This window comes from Pseudophryne corroboree, chromosome 5, assembly GCF_028390025.1.
Source record: "Pseudophryne corroboree isolate aPseCor3 chromosome 5, aPseCor3.hap2, whole genome shotgun sequence".
NCBI lineage: Eukaryota > Metazoa > Chordata > Amphibia > Anura > Myobatrachidae > Pseudophryne > Pseudophryne corroboree.
The window spans coordinates 787,242,337-787,269,403 of NC_086448.1; the positions used below are offsets into that span (position 1 = coordinate 787,242,337).

General features: G+C 48.4%; 1 protein-coding gene across 1 annotated transcript in view; it reads right to left on the bottom strand.

The window, feature by feature from the left end:
• THSD7A (thrombospondin type 1 domain containing 7A) overlaps nucleotides 1–27,067 on the bottom strand; it is a 430,207-nt gene that overhangs the window by 72,708 nt on the left and 330,432 nt on the right. Inside the window, exons 11-15 of the mRNA XM_063924405.1 lie at nucleotides 26,861–26,996; nucleotides 16,904–17,007; nucleotides 11,286–11,480; nucleotides 10,427–10,690; nucleotides 3,363–3,547 (exon numbers count right to left, since the gene is read on the bottom strand). Of these exons, the coding sequence (XP_063780475.1) occupies nucleotides 3,363–3,547; nucleotides 10,427–10,690; nucleotides 11,286–11,480; nucleotides 16,904–17,007; nucleotides 26,861–26,996 (884 nt within the window). The remainder of the gene's footprint in view (nucleotides 1–3,362; nucleotides 3,548–10,426; nucleotides 10,691–11,285; nucleotides 11,481–16,903; nucleotides 17,008–26,860; nucleotides 26,997–27,067) is intronic.

Consider the following 27,067-nt stretch of genomic DNA (forward strand, 5'->3'; position numbering starts at 1 on the left):
GGACTCCCCTTAGCAGCAGCATCCGGCTCAGGACTCCCCTTAGCAGCAGCACCCGGCTCAGGACTCCCCTTAGCAGCAGCATCCGGCTCAGGGCTCCCCTTAGCAGCAGCACCCGGCTCAGGCCTCCCCTCAGCAGCAGCACCCGGCTCGGGGCTCCCCTTAGCAACAGCACCCGGCTCAGGACTCCCCTCAGCAGCAGCACCCGGCTCAGGACTCCCCTTAGCAGCAGCATCCGGCTCAGGACTCCCCTCAGCAGCAGCACCCGGCTCAGGACTCCCCTCAGCAGCAGCACCCGGCTCAGGATACCCCTTAGCAGCAGCACCCAGCTCAGGATACCACTTAGCAGTAGCACCTGGCTCAGGACTCCCCTCAGCAGCAGCACCCAGCTTAGCAGCTATGTTCTCTCCTCCTATGTGACTGATGCTTAATCCATGCGACCCTGGTCCGCTGACGACAGGCCCAGGGTGGGTGGTGGGACCCAGAACAGAGGAGGCAAATAGGAGGAGACAGGGCTGATATGAGGGGAGGGGCTGCCTATATACCGGCGTCGGTATTTCGACCGCCGGGATTCCGGCCGGCGGCATCTTGACCGCATCCCCCCCTCAGCCGCAGCACCCGGCTCAGGCCTCCCCTCAGCCGCAGCAGCACTCGGCTCAGGATTCCCCTTAGCAGTAGCACCCGGTTTAGGACTCCCCTCAGCAGCAGCACTCGGCTCAGGATTCCCCTCAGCAGCAGCACCCGGCTCAGGCCTCCCCTCAGTAGCAGCACCCGGCTCAGGCCTCTCGTCAGCAGCAGCACCCGGCTCAGGCCTCCCATCAGCAGCAGCACCCGGCTCAGGCCTCTCGTCAGCAGCAGCACCCGGCTCAGGCCTCCCCTCAGCAGCAGCACCCGGCTCAGGCCTCCCCTCAGCAGCAGCACCCGGCTGAGGCCTCCCCTCAGCAGCATCACCCGGCTCAGGACTCACCTCAGCAGCAGCACCCGGCTCAGGACTCCCCTCAGCAGCAGCACCCGGCTCAGGACTCCCCTTAGCAGCAGCACCCGGCTCAGGACTCCCCTCAGCAGCAGCACCCGGCTCAGGACTCCCCTCAGCAGCAGCACCCGGCTCAGGACTCCCCTCAGCAGCAGCACCCGGCTCAGGACTCCCCTTAGCAGCAGCACCCGGCTCAGGACTCCCCTCAGCAGCAGCACCCGGCTCAGGACTCCCCTCAGCAGCAGCACCCGGCTCAGGACTCCCCTTAGCAGCAGCACCAGGCTCAGGACTCCCCTTAGCAGCAGCAGCACCCGGCTCAGGACACCCCTTAGCAGTAGCACCCGGCTCAGGACTCCCCTCAGCAGCAGCACCCGGCTCAGGCCTCCCCTCAGCAGCAGCACTCGGCTCAGGATTCCCCTCAGCAGCAGCACCCGGCTCAGGCCTCCCCTCAGCAGCAGCACCCGGCTCAGGCCTCTCCTCAGCCGCAGCACCCGGCTCAGGCCTCCCCTCAGCCGCAGCACCCGGCTCAGGCCTCCCCTCAAGCGCAGCACCCGACTCAGGCCCCCCTCAGCCGCAGCAGCACTCGGCTCAGGATTACCCTTAGCAGTAGCACCCGGTTTAGGACTCCCCTCAGCAGCAGCACTCGGCTCAGGATTCCCCTCAGCCGCAGCACCCGGCTCAGGCCTCCCCTCAGCTGCAGCCCCCGGCTCAGGCCCCCCTCAGCCGCAGCACCTGGCTCAGGACTCCCCTCAGCCGCAGCACCTGGCTCAGGACTCCCCTCAGGGGATCAGTACTAAATGCCGCCGGCCGGAATCCCGGCGGTCAAAATACCGACGCCGGAATCCCGACCACACAATCCCGACAGGGGTGGCGAGCGGAACGCAGCCCCTTGCGGGCTCGCTTTGCTCGCCACGCTCGGCACACTATTATATTCTCCCTCTATGGGTGTCGTGGACACTCACGGAGGGAGAATATGTCGGAATTGTGGCGGTCGGGATTCCGGCGTCGGTATTTCGACCGCCGGGATTCCGGCCAGCGGCATCTTGACCGCATCCCCCCCTCAGCCGCAGCACCCGGCTCAGGCCTCCCCTCAGCCGCAGCAGCACTCGGCTCAGGATTCCCCTTAGCAGTAGCACCCGGTTTAGGACTCCCCTCAGCAGCAGCACTCGGCTCAGGATTCCCCTCAGCAGCAGCACCCGGCTCAGGCCTCCCCTCAGCAGCAGCACCCGGCTCGGGCCTCTCGTCAGCAGCAGCACCCGGCTCAGGCCTCCCATCAGCAGCAGCACCCGGCTCAGGCCTCTCGTCAGCAGCAGCACCCGGCTCAGGCCTCCCCTCAGCAGCAGCACCCGGCTCAGGCCTCCCCTCAGCAGCAGCACCCGGCTGAGGCCTCCCCTCAGCAGCATCACCCAGCTCAGGACTCACCTCAGCAGCAGCACCCGGCTCAGGACTCCCCTCAGCAGCAGCACCCGGCTCAGGGCTCCCCTTAGCAGCAGCACCCGGCTCAGGACTCCCCTTAGCAGCAGCATCCGGCTCAGGACTCCCCTTAGCAGCAGCACCCGGCTCAGGACTCCCCTTAGCAGCAGCATCCGGCTCAGGGCTCCCCTTAGCAGCAGCACCCGGCTCAGGACTCCCCTCAGCAGCAGCACCCGGCTCAGGGCTCCCCTTAGCAACAGCACCCGGCTCAGGACTCCCCTCAGCAGCAGCACCCGGCTCAGGACTCCCCTTAGCAGCAGCATCCGGCTCAGGACTCCCCTCAGCAGCAGCACCCGGCTCAGGACTCCCCTCAGCAGCAGCACCCGGCTCAGGATACCCCTTAGCAGCAGCACCCAGCTCAGGATACCACTTAGCAGTAGCACCTGGCTCAGGACTCCCCTCAGCAGCAGCACCCAGCTTAGCAGCTATGTTCTCTCCTCCTATGTGACTGATGCTTAATCCATGCGACCCTGGTCCGCTGACGACAGGCCCAGGGTGGGTGGTGGGACCCAGAACAGAGGAGGCAAATAGGAGGAGACAGGGCTGATATGAGGGGAGGGGCTGCCTATATACCCAACAGAGTATCTGGCCCATGGAGCACAAGCTCCGGCTACACCGCCCTTGTTACACCCCGGCATAGAGGTTTACTATTGTTGTCTGATCTACAGTATGAAACTAAAGGTCCATACACACTAGGCAACCTGCTCTATGAGCGACGTCATCTAGTGTTTCCCCTCCCGGGCCAGGTGGTCGGCGGCCGCCCGTACACACTGAGCGATATGACCGCTCATATCGCTCAGTGATGTCACGCAGCCGCCGGCCTTGCAGGCCCTAAACAGAGCTGGTTGATTACTAGTAACATTAATATTTTCCTTTACACTAGGTTCTATAAATGCCCCCAATGTAGGGAATAAAAGACAGATACCTGATTTACATGGTCCAGCTTTGGACAAGGCCTTCCCCCATTATACGGCTTCTCCCGGAGCCACTTGGATCGAACTTTGACTCCACTTCCGCAGGACTTACTACATCGCGACCAGTTGGACCATTCGCTGAGCTTGCAGTCGGAGGGGCAGGGAATAATACACGCTTCTTCTATGTAACCTGAAGAGGGTATAGTAAAAGTGTGATTATTAATATAACGATACCACTACTGCCAGACACTGCAATATTCAACTTCATTTTATATTGTGCGACAGAGCGATGTTTCCTGGAGATGATGATGCTGCACTTTACCAAGGGATGACAGTGTGTAACGCAGTGACGGAGGACATGCTGTTTGGGTATATAAGTTCTTAAGACTTCGTAAAACTTTCCCCATATACTGTGAGGCAGTACGGATGGTGTAATGGTTAGCGTTACTGCCTCACAGCACTGAGGTCATGAGTTCGATTACCACCTTGGCCCTAACTGTGTGGAGTTTGTATATTCTCCCCGTACTTGTGTGGGTTTCCTCCGAGTACTCCGGTTTCCTCCCACTCATTTCACCCAGTGAGTTTAGAGCCTTTTTCCATCCTCAGCGAGTTTAGATACAAGAGTCTAGATCCTTTTCCAGGATTATACCCGTACACCAGATATCCGTCCACCAGGTCACTCTTCCACCGCCTTGGTGGATGGGTATACGGCAAGGTTCTACCTTCTCCCAGAGGATCAAAACTCTTGTATCCATTGGAAATCACATTGCAATATTACACTATTCTGCCTTTTTGTTTCTTTTTTATGTGGAGACACGTGTTCTGTTATAAGAAGATCAGACAGTTTATATCGATCAAGGATTTCTGTTTCTGACTGAATCGATAAGCGCCTGTGGACTGATTGGTGATATTCTTTGATTGATTTATCCCATATACTTTGTCATAGATAGATATCATTTGCTCAATTTACATTCCACGTGGCCTATGATTGGGACTGGTAACCTTGCACGGAAGCACGGCGGACGTCTACGTTTTTACTGATGGTGACCACAGAACATGAAATATACAAGACTTGGCCCAGAAAACACGTGTCGACCATTGCCGTTATATACTGTCGATGCATGACAATCTATTGACTATCTACAGTACACCACTATTCTGTCAGCTGGGAGACGGGAATAGAAAATGACCTTCAAATGATGTATTTTAAATGAAATATACTGAAACTTTTATGACTTTTACTGATCGCTGAACGTGAGTTAGTGGAGTTTCCAAATCTCTATTGCCCATGAAATCCAGTTCTACTGATGTGATGGTCATCTCGGTCCAACACTCGTATAGAGAAAAAACAAAAGATGGATTCTACAGGGAATTTGCAATGTTACCATCATGAAATACTGGGTAATGAGCCTAATTCAGTGTTGATCGCAGCAGCAAATTTGTTAGCAGTTGGGCAAAACCATGGGGGTCATTCCGACCCGTACGCACTCTGCGGTTCTTTGCAGTGGTGCACAGGTCGGTTCTGCGCATGCGCGGTGGATGCATTGCGCAGGCGTGTCATTGCTCAGCGACGGTAGTCGCTGGGCAATGACGCCGGGAATGAAGAAAGCGGTTGCAGCGTGGACCAGAAGAAGATTGACAGGCAGGAGGCGGACCGGGGCGTCTACTCACCATTTTCCAGGCGTGGAGATCTGAACGCAGGCGTGTCGAGGCGTTTGGAGGGCGGATGTCTGACGTCAATTCCGGGACCTTCATCGCTGGATCCGTCGCACTGGGTAAGTAGGTGCAGGGCTGGTCTTGTTTTACACAAAACTTTTTTAGCATTGCAGGGCTGCACAAGTGATCGCAGCATGCTATGCTAAAATACACTCCCCCATAGGCGGCGTCTAGTTGATCGCACGAGCAGCAAAAAGTTGCTACGTGCGATCAACTCGGAATGACCCCCCATGTGCACTGCAGGGGGGGGGGCAGATGTAACATGTGCAGAGAGAGTTAGATCTGGGTGGGGTGTGTTCAAACTGAAATCTAAATTGCAGTGTAAAAATAAAGCAGCCAGTATTTACCCTGCACAGAAACAAAATTACCCACCCAAATCTAACTCTCTCTGCACATGTTATATCTGCCTCCCCTGCACTGCACATGGTTTTGCCCAATTGCTATCAAAAATCCTGCTGCGATCAACTTGGAATTACCCCCATGGTTTTGCCCAACTGCTAACAAATTTGCTGCTGCGATCAACTTGGAATTACCCCCATGGTTTTGCCCAACTGCTAACAAATTTGCTGCTGCGATCAGGTCTGAATTACCCCTATATGTGGAATAAGACACATTTTCTTATCTGCATTAAACACTAGATCTAGACACACACTGCTGTATTCATATCAGTTTGCAAATTTCCTAGCTGTGTATATTGTAATCTTTGTAGCAGAAAGTCATATATCAAACAGAAATCATCGCCCACTATCTCCCCGTGTAATCCAATAAGACGCTTTATTGCTTGTTTCACACATTAAATTATACGGGGAGCATGCATAATTAATTGGGACTACATCTTGTCTTATCTCCTTACATGGGGCTCCAGCATTCCGCTTACTTGAAGTTAATCAGATGTACAAATCATTACAGAAAATTAATTTTCAGACGCCGCGGATTTGTGGTTTCAAAACAGATTCAGCCTCTCTGGCTTTTTTTTACATATTAAATTATAGTTTAATTTCATTATTACCTGGAAAAAGAAATTAATGATTTTAATATTTACGTCTGCGTTCCCTGCTTTTGGCAATATTTGTAGGATACACGAATCGCTGAACAATTGTTATCTAGAGCTGGAGGAAATTTGTATTTGTTTATTTTTTGGAGGAGGAAAGAAAACATATTGTTGACATAAAATATAAATATTTGTAAAAGAACGTAAACAAGCGGCAGCTCCCAACTGAAAGGAACGCTAAATGGAACAGTCAGTTTCATAAAAAACTGTCTATAAACCAGTGACGTGCGGTGGGGTGAGGCAGGTGAGGCAGAGCCTTTCCTGTCATACTAACATTTGTGCAAGAATTTTGACTGTATAAAGTATATGAAAAATACAAAGAATATGTGTGAAATATCTTCTTTGTATTATTCTAATCCTTTTTATAGCCAAAACTCTGGAGTAAAAAGTCTATGGCAGGAGAGGCAGTGCCTCACCTGTGTATCTTTTCTGCACATCTCTGATCAAAACTCACCAAATTTCCAGGAGTTTATACTGCTGCACCTGTGTATAATGCTCACATGTATATACTGCCGCACCTGTGTATAATGCCCACATGTATATACTGCTGCACCTGTGTATAATGCCCACATGTATATACTGCTGCACCTGTGTATAATGCCCACATGTATATACTGCTGCGCCTGTGTATAATGCCCACATGTATATACTGCTACACCTGTGTATAATACCCACATGTATATACTGCTGCACCTGTGTATAATGCCCACATGTATATACTGCTGCGCCTGTGTATAATGCCCAGATGAACCCTTTGGCTCATATATTGTGTGTAAATCTGGCTCTGGTGCTAAACAGTGCCTCCTGAGCCATTTAGCTCACCGCAGGTCCCTGCTATAAACCTGTTCTTGATAAATACGGCTAGGGAGTACATGAATGATACTTTATTCTAGAGCTATTTCTGGCCATTTGTACACTAGAATGTGATTTGGGAACAAAGTTATATATTCAGATAGTATCTTATATATTATTTTCTGGCACACTGGATTATCGCCACTAAGGCATTGGCGGTTCTATATTGGGTGCAGTGTGTGCGGAGCACACGGGCCCCTGAGTCCCGGGGGGGGGGGGCCCATACTGCACCCATTTCTCGTATACTTACCTTTCCGGAGTCCATTGCTGACCATGTGTGGGCCCCCTCCTCTCCCGTAGCCGTCGCGCCGCTGCTAGCGCACTGACCACTAGAGACTCTGGCACAGTGCCAGAGTCTACAGCGCATGCGCAGGACTCCGAAAACATGGTGCGGCTGCCATTTTTTGGAGTCCTGCGCATGCGCTGTAGATACTAAGGTGACCCTTCCCACTGCCATCATGTCCCAGAAATACAGTACCCCAATTCTGTTACTAAGTGATTTTAATCAGTGGAAATGCCAAATACTTAATCGTCCATGGATGCTCTAGTTCCAAATCCTGCCACACAAATAGATGCTCCTAAATTGCATATGGATTATGGTTGATAATAATGAAGGAGAACCAGGGCTGGATTAAGCCTTCGGGGGGCCCAGGGGTTCTAAAACAAGAGGGCCCTCACCCCCTGGCTGTGCCCGCTGTGTGTAAGCCTCTTGCCTCCCACACCCCAATGAGGCAGAAGTGCAGGTCCAACCTGCGTACGTCTAGGAACAGAGTTCAGCATGTGGCGATGCGGCGTGTGCATGCGCAAAAGCACATTTCAGAGGAAGGACTGCCACAGGTCCTAGAGCCCGCCGACCATAACCAGAGTGACAGAGCGGAGGGCGAGGCAGCCCATAACGAAGATTGCTGCACTCGTACCATGAGGAGCTCCCTCTAGCCGGGGGGCCCCTTGACTGAGGGGGGTCCAGGGTACTTAACCCCTGTGCCCCCCCCCCCCCCCCCCCCACCCCTCATCCTTAATCTGGCTCTGAGGAGGACATTACAGTCTATTAGAGCTATATAGATTTTGGAATCAACCAACAATTTAAATAATATATACAATCATTTGATTTATGTCATTTAAAAAATATTCGGAAACATGAATGCTACAAAAAGCCTCCCATAATGTAAGTGGGGGAGATAGCTGCAGTCTGTTAGTGTACCTGAGCAGAAGGGGCTGACGGAGTGAAGTAGGGGTCACTATGTGAGAGCAGTAGGGGTGACGCACCAGGCAATGTGGCTACTCAGTATGGAAGGAACCCCCTTGAATAATATCCAGTTATTTGCTAAGGGAATTGTTGTGAGCTGCAAGGAGTGATCTGTGGTGTACGGGGTGGTAATGTGAACGTAATGATCCTATGTGACTGGGGCACTGTTGCTCATAGAACATCTGTAAACCATTAATAATGCTATGATCAGGGGTGCCACAATGTTTTGATGTTGGGGGGTGGACGTGGAAAAAATTACATATTGGTGCTAACCCCCAACACCCTCCCTCCCCAGTGTGGGGGAGCGCTTACTGCTGGATCCCCACGGTGACGTCTCCTTTAAAAAGTCAGCCTCCACAGCGTGCTATGCTTCATGCGCTGTCCTAGCCGGCTCTTCACAGATATATTACTGGGAGGCCTAGCTATGCTGAACCATACTCGGGACTACAGCGATGCCTCCTCCCAGTAATGCTAGGACAGTGCATGGGGCATAGGGGGTAATTCAGCAGCAAATTTGTTAGCAATTGGGTAAAACCATGGGGGTCATTCCGAGTTGTTCGCTCGTTATTTTTTTTCGCTACGGAGCGATTAGTCGCAAACTGCGCATGCGCAATGTTCGCAGTGCGCCTGCGCCAAGTAAATTAGCACAAAAGTTAGGTATTTTACTCACGGCGTAACAAAAGTTTTTTCATCGTTCTGATGATCGTAGTGTGGTCGACAGGAAAGGGGCGTTTCTGGGCGGAAACTGGCCGTTTTCTGGGAGGGTGCAGAAAAACGCAGGCGTTTCCGGGGAAAACGCGGGAGTGGCTGGAGAAACGGGGGCGTGTCTGGCCGAACGCTGGGTGTGTTTGTGACGTCAAACCAGGAACGAAACTGACTGAACTGATCGCAATGTAGGAGTAAGTCTCGAGCTACTCAGAAACTGCTAAGAAATTTCTATTCGCAATTCTGCTAATCTTTCGTTCGCAATTCTGCTGTGCTAAGATTCACTCCCAGAGGGCGGTGGCCTAGCGTGTGCAATGCTGCTAAAAGCAGCTAGCGAGCGAACAACTCGGAATGAGAGCCCATGTGCACTGCAGGAGGGGCAGATATAACATGTGCAGAGAGAGTTAGAGTTGGGTGGGTTATATTGTTTCTGTGCAGGGTAAATACTGGCTGCTTTATTTTTACACTGCAATTTAGATTTAGGTTTGAACACACCCCACCCAAATCTAGCCCTCTCTGCACATGTTATATCTGCCCCCCCTGCAGTGCACATGGTTTTGCCCAACTGCTAACAAATTTGCTGCTGCGATCAACTTTGAATTAGGCCTATAGAACGCTGTGGCGGCAAACTTTTTAAAGGAGAAGTCACCGCTGGGATCCAGAGGTAAGTGCTTCCCAGCCCCTGAGCCTCTGTCATATTGGGGGGGGGGGGGCATGTTTCCATCTTGCCCTCCCCTAACCTTCCTGTTTCGACACCACTGGCTGTGATAAAGAACTGCGCAGGTGGAGTGAGGAGACCATTTGTTTAAGTAAGGCCAAAATAACACCTACTAAAGTATTGTGGAGAAGATGGTAAAGTGAAGCTGAAACCGTAACGTTTATGCTGCAAAAATTGATTTTGAATTTGTATACATTCGTTATGTTGTTCAATTATTAAGGTTTCTGTGCTAGTGGAGGAAGTGTGTAATAAAAACGCTGTTTATTATCACACAAGAGATGGTCTGGCAAACAACATTTGTGTGACATCTGCACCAACTCCTAACAACTCCCAACAACCAACTCCTAACATCCTTGTTCATCCACAGGAGATGTATGTACTAAGGAGCCCTTCAGTCAAGTCTGCTCCACCATAACCTAGCAGAGCTTAAGAAGAAGGGTCCGCTAGATCAGATTCTGCTGTTATGCTGCGCACCAGCGGGTTCATACAAATATGGCGGAGGGGACCCCGTGGCGGCACCTACGCACCTACACAGTGCCCAGTGGTTGCAATTGCTTTTTAGCTCCCTTAGTGTAAATATCTATCTGATTCTATATGAATTTTAAGCAACTGGATTTCATTTAAAGTTAATCAAAATGAATGCTATTACGTGGCCTTGTTTCAGTGGCTTTGATCGTATATTTTAGAAGCTTGCACATGAGAATGGCAATGTAACGTAATCAGAGTGACAATGACATAACACTATAGACAGGTTCTTCCCAATACGTAGAGATGTTCTCACCATGACTGTTACACCTGGATGTCTCCACCAGACGGTTATTCTGGTCATAGCATGCCATGGCTTGGTAGCGATATCCCTGTCCGCACTCCTTGATGTCTCCTTGTACTTTCATTCCTAGCAGAGCCTCCACTTTCCCTTCAGGTAGGACGCAGTCTGACCAGTTCCCCACCGGCTGCGCATTATACTTATCGCATGGGCAGAACTGCGTCTCAATCACCGGGTACACCTGGGAATTCTTGCATTTGTCTTTCTTCTTACTCTTTCCTGTATGAAAGAAAAACATAATATAACTGAATACAAGTTCAGCCCCCACTCGGCATCGGGAGTGACACTATTCATCTCAGCGACCCTGAAAACAATGGATTTTTATATGTTATCCCCTTCCCACCCCCACCCCTAGAGGTGCTAGGGGTGTCTTACCCCCACAGTATTTTTTTTTCCAGATTGTAAGTCATATGTGTACCAAGTTTGGTGTAAATTGCTCCAGGAATTACAGAGTTATGCTGGAACATACATATACATACATACATACATACATACATACATACAGATGTACACTGAAAACCATTTCACTGCGGGAGAATGAGAAAACATGTCATTTACTTGTAGAAGTGCCGACACCCAAACAGTAGCGTGCTTTCAGTCTGTGGCAGGACGGACCTAGCATAGGACGAGTTCCGGATCATCTGTCACTATTGATACTTACAATGCTGTAAATGTTGCGCCAATATGCCGCAGAATGACCTGGGCAATTTATTGTTGTTATGGCGCTCTGCAGAGGGGCCATTCTTGAGAAAAAGATTTCACCTACAAAATACATTCAGACACGCCCTCCATCATCTTGTACTCATGAACATACCCAGGAGAGCACGTTTTCTGGTCCTGACTGCACCACAGTCGCCGTTACACGATGAGAATTTGGACCAGCTGGTAAACTGGCAGTCATCCTGGCACAGTATCTGGCAGGGCTGGGTTAACGCTGGCAGTGGACCGGCATGGTTGAGGCATTCTGTGATGTCTGATTGCACTCCATCTTGTCTGCGACATGTAATGGCTAAAACCAAGGGCGGAAATTGGATAAACATTAAATATGTGCGGTGGGTGCAGGGGCATAACATTTCATTGTCCACCCAATAGCAATACTCGGGGACGATCTCAAAGACCCCCAATCTGCTCCTCTGAACATGTGCTGTAGCCAAGACATCCGCAGTGAAGCCCCTTTCAGTTACATAACTGTGCATGTGCTGGCCCATTCATGTGCCCAGAAGGGCAGAGTGGTGGCCAATATACCACTTCTTCTGTCCCTCTAGCTACAGCGCCAAGGTCTCCACACTCCTGTGCACTGGAGGCAGTTCTGTTACCTAGGCAACGTATTAGTAGAATTATAATAGAATCAATATTGTAAACTACTGTACTCCACTCAGTCAAACATAGTGTTCATTCTAGCACCCTGCACCTTTCAGTATCCGTGCAGTTCCTCTTTCCTGCCTGGGGTGTCGCTCTCTGCTGTGGTGCTTCTCAGCACACTCTGATCTGTTGCTCAGTGCTGTGATACAGACCTGTGTGTGCTGAGAAGCACCAGTGCAGAGAGCGACACCCCAGGCAGGAAAGAGGAACTGCACAGGATTTGAAAGGTGCAGGGTGCTAGAATGAACACTGAAACTGTCGCATAATCTACTGATAGCAATGGCGGCTACACACTGGAGCGATATGTACCTGGACGATATCGCGGCCGACGGGCTGACATATCGTTAGCGTGGTACACATTAGAATGATGTAATGAAGAATGGAACGATCCTTCGTTCCATCCTTCATTACCTTGCATGACGTTGCATGCAATATCAGCCGGTAGGTCGTTCAGGACGGCCGACTGGACGATATCGCATACCACCGCGGGGGCGCGCAGATTAGCTGGACGCACGCACACTGTACAATCTTTATGCATTTTGCGTATGCTATCACACACCTCCGTTTATGACAACTCAACCTGTCGCCACCCCCAAACGCCTGCAGCCTGTCAACCAGACTGCTGCAAACAAGGCACTGCGAATGGAGCCGCAGTGCCATTGCAACGCATGCGCACACTGCGACTCCGGTGAATGGACAGTTCCAAAAACATCAGTAGTGACTGAATCAGGACTAAGGGCCTAATTTAGAGAGGGACGCAGCAGCGCGGCTGCTTGCGCACTGACCGCAGTGTGCATGCGCAACCTTACACATTGGGGCCGCATACTTCCAGGTTGCAACCGCAGAGTGATTGACAGCTGTGGCCATCAGAGGGGTGTTATCGCGTCATCGGGGGTTACCAAATGGGGTCTTGTCTGGAGCGTTTTTTGGGGGGGCTGCTTGACGTAACATGCAGCCACTCCAGAAACAAAATGGGCGCAGACCGCCTGACAGCACAGCCAGGCTACACTGCCAGGGGTCAACCCTAGATCTGATGCGTCTGCAATCTAATTGCGGACACATCGGAGGGCGTCCTTACATATGCTGGGTGGCCTTGTTCTTTGCTGGGCGGTCCCCAGCAAGTGCGGATATGAATACAGATCTGGCTGCATCACCCCCTAAGTCCAGGGCTGAATCACACCCTGAGACCAGAAATCCGTCCATTCCACCTTCTATCCTCCTGAATCCGCTGCCATTCTATTCAAACCATTGCCACTCATCACCACCAGTCGGTTTAATCCTCTCCCAGATTTACGCATTGGCTTAAAATAAATTTAACAACCATCTTCAAGTGTAATAATTTCTGTCAATACATAAGGAAGAGCGCTAAGTGGGCGGCAGTACTACTTTTTAATTAATTTTAACGTGTTTGTCAACTTTTCAATCAACTTTTATAAGCAGCTTGCTTTTATTTTCCAGAATTAATTACAGAGTATTCCGTGGGTTATAAAACGTTCCTGATTGAGGAGACGGGAAATCTAGATTACATTGTGTCATTTTATAACATAACGGCTTGTAGAATTTGATAGCAGTTTAGTAAAGTAATTATGTCACATAATAATTCTGCTAATACCTTGTTTCATTATATGGATTTTTTTTCATTACAAAATGTTTAAGAACTGGCACTAAATAGGCATTAAACAATCAGCATTTAACTACATTGTATTTATAATTAAGCAATGGAATGCAATTTACTGGCACAAAGACACAATGACATCCACTAGCACAGACCATTTCCATAACATTGCAAGTATTAATTATCAATAAACTGCGAAGGGGCCTAATAAATATTAAATGTCAATTGCTTCTGACAAGTGAAATGCAAAAGATAGCGGAACTCAGTGCTGAAATGAGAGGCATCTCGAAGCAGAGATTTGATCAAACATCAACAATTTGATGGCCAAGAACACAGATTCTCAAACTCGGTCCTCAGGACCCCACACAGTGCATGTTTTGCAGGTAACCCAGCAGGTGCACAGGTGTATTAATTACTCACTGACACATTTTAAAAGGTCCACAGGTGGAGCTAATTATTTCACTTACGATTCTGTGAGGAGACCTGCAAAACATGCACTGTGTGGGATCCTGAGGGCCGAGTTTGAGAACCTGTGGCCTAGATGAACATGTTAATGATACAGTTATCCCCGGACCACCACTTAAATTTGTAATTTGACATTTGCAGGTAATAGTTACTAACTTAACAGGCTTTTATGAAACAGTTAGCGCAAACCTAGATCAGGGTAAGGAGGTGGATGTAATCTTTTTAGACTTTGCAAAAGCTTTCGATACCGTTCCCCACATGAGACTTATCTACAAATTAAGAGAACTTGGGCTGGGGGCACTATATGCACTTGGGTTAGTAATTGGTTAGATAAAAGGGAGCAGCGAGTGCTGGTAAATGGAACGTTTTCGAATTGGACTGAAGTACTGAGTGGTGTGCCACAAGGGTCTGTACTTGGACCACTATTGTTTAACATTTTCAAAAACGATCTAGAGGTAGGTCTAGAGAGCATGGTGTCAATTTTGCAGACGATAGCAAATTGTGTAAGGTTATAAATTCAGAGGGGGATGCTAAGTCTCTACAGAACAGCTTATTTAAATTGGAATCATGGGCAGCAAAATGGAAAATGTGGTTCAATATAGATAAATGTAGGGTAATGCACTTTGGTAGCAAGAACAAAAATATTACCTACATACTAAATGGGGAGAAACTAGGGGATTCTGTACTGGAAAAAGATTTAGGTGTTCACATAGATAACAAACATGTACCCAAAATAGGAATGCAGGAAAAAAGGAAAACAAGGTATTAGAATGCATAAAATGGGGTATTGATGCAAGGGGTGAGAGTGTTATACTCCCATTATATAAATCCCTAGTGAGGCCACATCTCGAATACTGTGCACAACTATGGGCACCATACTACAAAAAGGATATCCTGGAACTAGAAAAGGCTCAAAGACGGGGGCGACCAAATTGATTAGACTAGGCATGTTTACACAGGAAAAAAGGAGATTTAGAGGGGACATGATTAACATTTCCAAACATATAAGGGGTCAACACACAGAGCTAGCGGGGGATCTGTTTTTGGTAAGATCATCAAAAAGGACACGTGGACACCCGCTTAGGTTAGAGGAGAGGAGATTTCGCAAACAGAGACGGAAAGGTTTCTTCACAGTACGGACAATACGGATTTGGAATTCCCTGTCTGAGAGAGTAGTAATGGCAGACTCGGTCATTACTTTTAAGAATGGGCTAGATAAATTCCTAATGGATGAGGATATACAGGGCTATCGTGGGTAAATCATGCACTATAGTAATAAAATAAAATATAATTAAAAGAAAATAGGGAGTACATGACATACAGTAGCAGCTAAACATTCACCACAGTTAAAATTAGTCTTAAAAATATTACAGTGTAGGAGATCACTAACAGGTTGAACTTGAGGGACAATTTTTTTCAACCTCAGAAACTATGTTACTGCTGACCGCTGATTGCAGCTTGCGCATTATAGCATTTTGTGCTCACTAATTGTTGATGTTATGCAGACTCATTTGCATAGGAATGCCTGCGTCTTTCCACCATGGCAAGTTTCCCCAAACACATATGAGCTTCACGTAGAGTACAGTAACCACAGCATCTGTCTACCATGACCAATCTCCCCACATGAATGCCACCCACATTGCACTTTGAATCCAGTAGCTCTACCGGGAACCAGTTAGTATACTGGCACTGGAATCTTGACTGTCAGCATCCCGATCGTAACTATGCCAGAACGGGTTAGGGTTAGACTATGAAGGGGGTGCTAGAGTTAGGTGGTAGGGAGGGTCAGGGTTAGACTATGAAGGGGGTGTTAGGGTTAGGCGGTAGGGAGGGTTAGGTTTAGACTATGAAGGGGGTGGTAGGGAGGGTTAGGGTAGTTAAGCTTAGGTGGTTGGGAGGGTTAGGGTTAGACTATGGAGGGGGTGTTTGGGTTAGGCGGTAGGGAGGTTAGGTTTAGACTATGGAGGGGGTGTTAGGGTTAGGTGGTAGGGAGGGTTAGGGTAGTTAAGCTTAGGTGGTTGGGAGGGTTAGGGTTAGACTATGGAGGGGGTGTTTGGGTTAGGCGGTAGGGAGGGTTAGGTTTAGACTATGAAGGGGGTGTTAAGGTTAGGCGGTACGGAGGGTTAGGGTTAGACTATGAAGGGGGTGTTAGGGTTAGGTGGTAGGGAGGGTTAGGGTAGATAAGGTTAGGCGGTTGGAAGGGTTAGGGTTAGAATATGAAGGGGTTGTTAGGGTTAGGCGGTAGGATGGGTTAGGTTAGACTATGAAGAAGGTGTTAGGGTTAGGTGGTAGGGAGGGTTAGGGTAGTTAAGGTTAGGTGGTTGGGAGGGTTAGGGTTAGACTATGAAGGGGTTGTTAGGGTTAGGCGGTAGGGAGGGTTAGGGTTAGACTATGAAGAGGGTGTTAGGGTTAAGCAGTAGGAAGGGTTAGGTTTAGACTATGAAGGGGGTGTTAGGGATAGATGGTAGGGAGGGTTAGGTTTAGACTATGAAGGAGGTGTTAGGGTTAGGCAGTAGGGAGGGTTAGGTTTAGACTATGTAGGGGGTGTTAGGGTTAGGCAGTAGGGAGGGTTAGGTTTAGACTATGAAGGGGTGTTTGGGTTAGGCGGTAGGGAGGGTTAGATTTAGGGGGATAGAGAGTGAGGGTTAGAATACTTATCTAGCAGGTTCAGGATTTTGCATGTTGGGATGCCGCTGTTGGTCCTGTGACCAATAGCATCCCAAGCGTCGGGTTCCCGATACCATGCCCCTCTACCATGACAAGTCTCCGACACGTAATGTCCCAGACATTACATGGTACATTGAGAACCTATCGGTCATCAGGAGCCCCCAACATTGAAACTTACACACACAGTAACTCAAGATTCTTTATAGCCAACACGCACTAACATGTACAGTAACTAAGTAGGTAAAAATGCATGAAAAGTAATTGAATCAAATAAAATAATAATTTATCAGTTCACTAGACCTAGACCAAGTATCTAAATTCACCTCTTGCTTGAAGTCCCGGTCCACAGGTCTCGTAGGCCCCAGGACTGTCTTGTCTGACGTACCACGGAACCATCTGGCATCTCCTCCACTTATGCGTCTTCCACCTATAGTAAAACATTTGTAGACGATTGAGAATGTTAATTATAAATGCAAGAGCGATTTAAATATTTGCCGTAATGATAATTTACTTGTACGACAGCACACGCACTTTCTCATCTACTTGGCAGAACCGATGGGGGGTCTCTTAATGAATTACCATTGCTCTGTAACCGCATAAGCCATCTGGTGACACACACGGATCACGGTAACCCAGGCATGGAAAATTAGCGTTTTGCAGTGCAGCAGACAAGGAAAGGAATAGTGGATTTCGTAATGGCACTGATCTTGTAATGACTTTCTGGCATCATTTTTATAGCAGATGTTTTGATTTCCCAGAGGTGTTAGGAATTTTGGACAGTTCTAAGCCACTGGTTCAAGCCATCCGGGACATCTAATAGAACACTCTTTTTGTCATTTCTGTAACTATTATTTCAAACAGCGTTACAAGAAATGGTGAAACATTATACCAGGAGACTGAATTGGGAATTTATTGTAGGTAAAAGCTTGAACATGGGCTTTAAAAAAGTTTACTTTATACGAGATTCGTTTGAAATACCTACAATCAAAATTCCGATGGTCAAAATACAGACACCAATTGACCAACGGTCTAAATCCCGACAAAGTCAAAATACCGACATTTAAAATACCGACAAGGTCAAAATACCGACATTTAAACTGTCAACAGGTCAAAAAGTCGACACACGGTTGTTGTTTTTTTGTGTATGTCGACACAGCGCAACATGGACACCGTATAAGTGTACCATGTCCCCTCGCTGCGCTCGCCATGCTTCAGGCACTATTATATCCCCCCTCCAGGTCCACTGGGATGGTAAAGTATGAACAAGTCGGTTTCAATTAAAAAATCATGAAAAGCTCATCTTGACTTTTTGACCTGTCGACATTTTAAATGTCGGTATTTTGACCTTGTCGGTATTTTTAATGTCAGGATTTTGACCGTCGGGATTTTGATTGTAGGTAAATTGACCGCATCCCCTTTATACATATGAGTAATAGAATATAATCTGCTGACAATTTAGAAAAACAAAACACAGGAATATCTGTAAAAGGCATTACTAACTTCATGCTCTCAGCAGTCACACAGCACACAGTTATGAGCCCTACAGACTCGCGATGTGCCGCCGAGCTGTGCCGGCAGACGGGCGACCCGGCGGTGGGGGGAGTGAAGTTACTTCACTCCCCCCGTCACACGGCTCCATAGAACTGCAGGCAAATATGGACGAGATCGTCCATATTGGCCTGCATGCACAGCCGACGGGGCACCAACGATGAACGAGCGTGGGGCCGCGCATCGTTCATCGCTGGTGCCTCCACACTGCACGATATGAACGGTATCTTGTTCATTAATGAACGAGATCGTTCATATCGTGCAGTGATGTCGGCCAGCGTGTAGGGGTCATTAGGGTGTGCACACACGGTGAGATCCTTGCTATGCCCGATTTTCACTTGCGATTTCCCTTGAACTCCCTGTGGCCCAGATAGTACAGATTTTGACTAACTTTTCTTGAGATATGGACTATGTGTGCTTACCATTTTGGCTTATGTGAGATTTTGGCTTATGTGAGATGTCATTGACATGTGAGATGAAGTAGATAGATAGTACACCGATCTAGCAAGGATTGAATTGCCTGCACAGTCTATCTTTTCTTGCGATGCCAACCTGGCGGGACCGCGCATCGGGATCGAATCGGGATCGCAAGGTGACTTTCACCTTGCGATCTGCACTAACTTTTCTTGCGATTTTGACTATATAGTCAAAATCGAAAGAAAATATCTCACCGTGTGTACACACCCTTACTTTGCAAGATCTACACAGTATCAGGGGGAACCGAGTGGCCATTGTTGCTGATTGTGGTATATAATTAAAAAGGGAAAATGATTGTAACAATGAATATAATGACAAAAGGGTTGAATAAAGGATGGGAAACACTCAACCGCCACTGTAAGGGCAATGGTGGTCATTCCGAGTTGTTCGCTCGTTATATTTTTTTCGCAACGGATCGATTAGTCGCTAATGCGCATGCGCAATGTCCGCAGTGCGACAAGTAAATTTGCTATGCAGTTAGGTATTTTACTCACGGCATTACGAGATTTTTTCTTCGTTCTGGTGATCGTAATGTGATTGACAGGAAGTGGGTGTTTCTGGGCGGAAACTGCCCGTTTTATGGGAGTGTGTGAAAAAACGCTACCGTTTCTGTGAAAAATGCGGGAGTGGCCGGAGAAACGGAGGAGTGTCTGGGCGAACGCTGGGTGTGTTTGTGATGTCAAACCAGGAACGACAAGCACTGAACTGATCGCAGATGCCGAGTAAGTGTGGAGCTACTCAGAAACTGCTAAGAAGTGTCTAATCGCAATTCTGCTAATCTTTCGTTCGCAATTTTGATAAGCTAAGATTCACTCCCAGTAGGCGGCGGCTTAGCGAGCGAACAACTCGGAATGAGGGCCAATGAGGGGCAAACAAAAAGATAAAAGGATTCATGCCAAATTGTACATGATTTGTGTCTAACACGCAGGTGCAAAATGCAAAAAATGGCGCCTATTTATAGGCTTGCTGAGGTAGGCGTAAACACAGGATGCAGCCAGATTGGCAAGGATAGCCTATGTGCCAGGAGACAACAGAAGTTCATGTGTCCGGGTTATGACAGGAGGCGTGGTGGCTTCATCGTGATTGTATAAAATGCTTATTAATCAATAACACAATTCATACACAATACAGTACATGGGCAGACACTGTCATTATTAACTACTACAGTCACACAAGCCATTTAAAAGAAAAAGAGAATATGATGTAAAGACAAAACTTAAGCAGACAAGAGGAGGTGTTTCCGTTAGCAACCAATTAGATTTGAGCTATTGTTTATCCAGTACATTCTATAAAATGATTGATAGAATCTGGTTGTTAGGGGAAACACCTCCACTTGTCCTTTTTGTAGTTACTGTTGCTATGGGGTAATGGCAGTGCCTGCAAGGATTATACATTTTCTGTATATGTTAGATGCATTTGCACAAAATGGAATTCTTTGTTTGTCAGTTGTTGTTGTTGTTTTTTTTTTTTTTGTATTTTCGGAAATCTCCTTTATTAAATCTATTAGATAAAACATTTCTAGTTTATTCTGCTCACGAACTGTTCTTGGTATCGAGGATTCGCCGCCAGTTGAGGCAGGAGACAAGACTAACACAAGGGGAAAGTATTTCTATCCTAAATTGAATAAGGAAATATGACATTATAGCGAAGGTTCCTTTGAAGGTAAATTGTAACAGGGTGCAGGGCCCAGTGTTGCTCAGCCTTACACAATAGAGAACACAGGGATACCTGTATTAATACACAGTGGCGGCTGAGTCTCAACTACGTTGTATTCATAATAAGCTGAATGTGGCAATAATTGCAAAAAAAATAAGATTTTAAACCTACCGGTAAATCTTTTTCTCCTAGTCCGTAGAGAATGCTGGGGACTCCGTAAGGACCATGGGGTATAGACGGGCTCCGCAGGAGACATGGGCACTTTAAGACCTTTTAATGGGCGTGAACTGGCTCCTCCCTCTATGCCCCTCCTCCAGACCTCAGTTATAGGAACTGTGCCTAGAGGAGTCAGACATTTCGAGGAAAGGATTTTGTTAATTAAGGGTGAGATACATACCAGCTCACACCACAACACACCGTACAACCTGGGATATAACTAAACCAGTTAACAGTATGAACAAATAAGATCAGCAACAGGTTGATCTGAACTGCAACACAACCCTTGTGTAGACTTATCAATAACTATGTACAAGTACTGCAGATTTATTCCGCACTGGGATGGGCGCCCAGCATCCTCTACGGACTAGGAGAAAAAGATTTACCGGTAGGTTTAAAATCTTATTTTCTCTTACGTCCTAGAGGATGCTGGGGACTCCGTAAGGACCATGGGGTTTATACCAAAGCTCCAGACCGGGCGGGAGTGTGCGAATTAGTCTGCAGCACCGATTGAGCAAAAGAGAGGTCCTCATCAGCCAGGGTATCAAACTTATAGAATTTAGCAAAAGTGTTTGAACCCGACCAAGTAGCTGCTCGGCAAAGCTGTAATGCCGAGACGCCTCGGGCAGCCGCCCAGGAAGAGTCCACCTTCCTAGTGGAATGGGCCTTTACCGATTTTGGTAACGGCAATCCAGCCGTAGAATGAGCCTGCTGAATCGTGTTACAGATCCAGCGTGCGATAGTCTGCTTGGAAGCAGGAGCGCCAACCTTGTTGGCTGCATATAGGATAAACAGAGCCCCCGTTTTCCTAATACGAGCCATTCTGGCTACATAGGTTTTTAAAGCCCTGACTACATCAAGGTACTTGGAATCCTCCAAGACATCCGTAGCCACCGGCACTACAATAGGTTGGTTCATGTGAAACGACGAAACCACCTTAGGTAGAAATTGTGGACGAGTTCTCAATTCCGCTCTATCCATATGGAAAATCAGATAGGGGCTCTTGTAAGACAAGACCGCCAATTCTGACACCCTCCTTGCAGATGCCAAGGCCAATAACATTACCCCTTTCAAAGTGAGAAATTTTAACTCAACAGTTTGAAGTGGTTCAAACCAATGTGATTTAAGGAACTGTAACACCACGTTAAGGTCCCACGGTGCCACTGGGGGCACAAAAGGAGGTTGGATGTGCAGTACTCCCTTCACAAAAGTCTGTACTTCTGGGAGAGAAGCCAATTCCTTCTGAAAGAATATTGATAAGGCCGAAATCTGCACCTTAATGGAGCCTAACTTTAGGCCCATATCCAGCCCCGCCTGTAGAAGATGGAGAAAACGACTCAGCTGAAAAACCTCCGTAGGAGCATTCTTGGATTCACACCAAGACACATACTTCCTCCAGATACGGTGATAATGCTTTGCCGTTACCTCCTTCCTAGCTTTAAGCTCCCCTGGAATACCTTTCCTAGCTAGGATTTGGTGTTCAACCGCCATGCCGTCAAACGTAACTGCGGTAAGTCTTGGAACACACACGGCCCCTGTTGTAACAGGTCCTCTCTTAGAGGAAGAGGCCAAGGATCTTCTGTGAGCATTTCCTGAAGATCTGGATACCAGGCCCTTCGAAGCCAGTCTGGAACAATGAGTATCGTTTGAACTCTTGTTCTTCTTATGATCCGCAATATCTTTTGGATGAGTGGAAGTGGAGGGAACACATAGACCGACTGATACACCCACGGTGTCACTAGTGCGTCTACTGCTATTGCTTGAGGGTCCCTCGACCTGGAACAATACGTCCGAAACTTTCTGTTGAGGCGTGACGCCATCATGTCCATTTGAGGGAGTCCCCAACCGTTTGTCACTTCTGCAAAGACCTCTTGATGAAGCCCCCACTCCCCTGGATGGAGATCGTGTCTGCTGAGGAAGTCTGCTTCCCAGTTGTCCACTCCCGGGATGAAAACAGCTGACAGAGTGCTTACATGATTTTCCGCCCAGCGAAGAATCCTGGTGGCCTCCGCCATCGCTGCTCTGCTTCTTGTTCCGCCCTGGCGGTTTACATGTGCCACTGCTGTGATGTTGTCTGACTGGATCAGTACAGGTAGGTTGCGAAGAAGATGCTCCGCCTGTCTCAGGCCGTTGTATATGGACCTCAATTCCGGCACATTTATGTGCAGACAAGCCTCCTGGCTTGACCATATTTCCTGAAATTTTTTTCCTTGTGTGACCGCTCCCCAGCCTCGGAGGCTCGCGTCCGTGGTTACCAGAACCCAATCCTTGATTCCGAACCTGCGACCCTCTAGGAGGTGAGCACTGTGGAGCCACCACAGGAGAGATATCCTGGCCCTGGGGGACAGGCTTATCATCCGATGCATTTGGAGATGGGACCCTGACGATTTGTCCAGTAGGTCCCACTGAAAAGTTCTTGCATGGAACCTGCCAAACGGAATGGCCTCGTAGGCCGCCACCATCTTTCCCAACACTCGAATGCATTGATGAATCGACACTCTTTTTGGTTTCAGCAGATCCCTGACCATGTTCTGGAGTTCCAGAGCTTTTTCCAATGGGAGAAAAACCCTCTGCCGTTGCGTGTCCAGAATCATGCCCAAAAACGACAGTCGAGTTGTCGGCATCAACTGCGACTTTGGCAAATTTAATAGCCAGCCGTGTTGTTGTAGTACCCTCAGAGAGAGTGCCACGCTTTTCAGTAACTGGTCTCTTGATCTCGCCTTTACCAGGAGATCGTCCAAGTACGGGATAATTGTGACACCTTGCTTGCGCAGGAGCACCATCATTTCCGCCATTACCTTGGTGAAAATTCTTGGGGCCGTGGAAAGCCCAAACGGCAACGTCTGAAATTGGTAATGACAATCCTGCACAGCGAATCTCAGGAACGCCTGATGAGGAGGATATATGGGGACATGAAGGTATGCATCCTTTATGTCCAGTGACACCATAAAATACCCCCCGTCCAGACTGGAAATCACTGCCTGGAGAGATTCCATCTTGAACTTGCATCTTTTCAAATACAGGTTTAGGGATTTTAGGTTCACAATTGGTCTGACCGAGCCGTCTGGCTTCGGGACCACAAATAGAGTTGAATAAAACCCCTTTCCCTGTTGCAACAGGGGAACAGTGATAATCACTTGCTGTTGACACAGCTTTTGTATCGCAGCTGAAACTATTTCTCTCTCTGGGAGAAAAGCTGGTAAGGCCGATTTGAAAAATTGGTGTGGAGGCACGTCTTCAAACTCCAGTCTGTATCCTTGGTTTACAATTTCTAGCACCCAAGGATCCAAGTTCGAATGAATCCAGACTTGGCTGAAGAGCTGAAGACGTGCCCCCACCGGTGCGGACTCCCGCAGTGGAGCCCCAGCGTCATGCGGTGGATTTGGTAGAGGCCGGAGAGGACTTCTGCTCCTGGGAACTAGCCGCAGCTGGTGTTCTTTTCCCTCTACCCTTGCCTCTGGCGAGGAAGGATGATCCATGTCCCTTTCTGAATTTATGAGACCGAAAGGACTGCATCTGGTATGGAAGCGTTTTCTTTTGCTGTGGGGGAACAAAAGGCAAAAAAGAAGACTTACCCGCGGTAGCTGTGGAAACCAGGTCCGCGAGGCCTTCCCCAAACAAAAGTTCACCCTTGTAAGGCAAGGCCTCCATAAGTCTCTTGGAGTCAGCATCACCAGTCCATTGACGGGTCCACAACGCCCTCCTAGCTGAAATTGCCATGGCATTGGCCCTCGATCCCAAGAGGCCAATATCTCTCGCAGCCTCCCTTAGGTATAACGCTGCGTCCTTGATGTGACCCAATGTCAACAATACACTCTCCCTGTCGAGGGTGTCCATGTCAGATGACAAGGTATCTGCCCATCCTGCAATCGCGCTACTCACCCATGCCGACGCTACACCGGTCTGAGCAGGGTTCCCGTAGTCGCATAAATTGATTTCAAGGTAGTTTCCTGCCTGCGATCCGCAGGATCCTTTAGTGTCGCCGTGTGCGGAGACGGTAGGGCCGCCTTTTTGGATAAACGCGTCAAAGCCTTATCTACCGTGGGTGATGATTCCCACCGTAACCTGTCCTGTGAGGGGAAAGGATACGCCATAACAATTCTCTTAGGAATCTGCAGTCTTTTGTCTGGAGTTTCCGAAGCTTTTTCAAATAGAGCGTTCAGCTCATGGGATGGGGGAAATGTTACCTCAGGTTTCTTCCCCTTAAACATACAGACCCGTGTGTCAGGGACAGAAGGGTCCTCTGTGATATGTAATACATCTTTTATTGCAATAATCATGTACTGAATACTCTTGGCCACCCTTGGGTGTAACCGAGCGTCATCACAGTCGACACTGGAGTCGGAATCCGTGTCGGTGTCAGTGTGTGCTATCTGGGTAAAGGGACGTTTCTGGGACCCTGATGGGTTCTGTGACACATTAATATCCATGGATTGTCTCCATGCTTGGTTCTGGTACTCAGATTTGTCCAACCTTTTATGTAATAAAGCCACACTTGCATTCAAAACATTCCACATGTCTACCCAATCAGCAGTCGGCGGTGCAGACGGAGTCACTATTATATTCTGCTCTGCATCCTCTCTGGAAGAGTCTTCTGCCTCAGACATGTCGACACACACGTACTGACACCCCCACACACACTGGGATATAGGGGACAGACCCACAATAAGGTCCTTTAGAGAGACAGAGAGGGAGTTTGCCAGCTCACACCCAGCGCCACTGCGGTCTGAAATATTAATAATGTCCCAGACCTGTAAGCGCTTTCTGTATCACACTAGCACCAAATTAATGTGCCCCCCCCCCCTGTTTTGCACCCTGTTACTTGTATACAGCGGTGAAGGAAGTCCGGGAGCAGCGTCTCTGCAGCAAGCTGTGGAGAAAATGGCGCTGGTTAGAGCTGAGGGACTAAGCTCCGCCCCCTCGATGGCGCGATTCGGTCCCGCTAATTTTTATACTGGCGGGGGTCTGTATATACTGCCCATGCAGTATCTATGCGTGCCAGTGAACTTTTATGAGGTAATTATTACTGCCCAGGACGCCCCCCCTGCGCCCTGCACCCTTGCTGTGCCTCGTGTGTGTGTGTGGGAGCAATGGCGCGCCGCGCGACCGCTGCGCGGTACCTCACGAAGATCTGAAGTCTTCTGCCGCCTTTGAAGTCTTCTTGCTTCTCATACTCACCCGGCTTCTATCTTCCGGCTCTGTGAGGAGGATGGTGGCGCGGTTCTGAGACGAACAGCTAGGCGTACCAAGTGTTCCAACCCTCTGGAGCTAATGGTGTCTAGTAGCCTAAGAAGCAGAGCCTATCAGTAAAGTAGGTCTGCTTCTCTCTCCTCAGTCCCACGAAGCAGGGAGCCTGCTGCCAGCAGTGCTCCCTGAAAATTAAAAACCTAGCAAAGTATTTTTCCAGAGAAACTCAGTAGAGCTCCCCTAGTGTGCGACCAGTCTCCTCTGGGCACAGGATCTAACTGAGGTCTGGAGGAGGGGCATAGAGGGAGGAGCCAGTTCATGCCCATTAAAAGGTCTTAAAGTGCCCATGTCTCCTGCGGAGCCCGTCTATACCCCATGGTCCTTACGGAGTCCCCAGCATCCTCTAGGACGTAAGAGAAAGGAACGTTACCTATGGAATAGTTACAAATACGCTCTGTCACTTCAGAGTCAGCCTTTCAGGGTCTCTTCCAAGCTCGTACACAGGTAATTTTTCGAGGGATGTGAGACAAGATGGCAGCAAGGGTGACAGCGACTCAGTTACAGCAGTGAGCCCCGGGAACCTCCTTAGTTCCATTTGTCACCAACTGTCACCCTGCCTTAATTATGTGTAATTACAATGTAATTTACGTTACTACTATTCAGGAATTCCGTGAGGAAGCAATATGCAAATTTCGCTAACTGTTGCACATAAATTTGTCCTCTTTAACCTTCAGCGTTGTAATTTCCTTAGTATTAACTTTAGCCTCTTTGTCTAGCTTTATCATGCCGTAACGTCTCCTTAGACGCCGTGAATCCTTTTGATCTTAGTAACTGTGACCGATCAGACACAGTGAGATCTAAGCGGAGCTCACGCTGGGTGAGATTTTCTGTTACAGACGTCATATGTAAATAAGTACAAATACTATAGATGGCAAAAATGGCGACAGTACACAAATCAGCTGATTACACAAAGCAAATAAAATATTCACTGAGCTGAAGTCTACGAAAAACATTTTCTAAAGCCTCACTCATGGTTTCCTGCCTCTGAAGACACTTAACCACAATGACAGGAGCTGACAATCTGACACAAGCAACTCAGAGATCCGTCTTCCTGAGGTGACAAAATCAGGTTTAATGAGCGGAAAGCTTTGTAGCGAGGCTGGGAAAGGCTCTGTCTCAACATGGGTTTATCTCACCTGTAAGAGTGACAGGCGGCAGGAGATTCGCACTCATTCTCCTCATATAAAGTATCCGGACAGTCCCGGCCTCCGTAGGACGGGTACTGGATAATGACACGGTGGCGGGACTGCTTTATTATAACACCCACTGCTCCTGAAACAGAAACGCATGTTTACGTCAAGACAAAAACGTACGTTGGGTACAAACGTCGTGAATCAATGCAC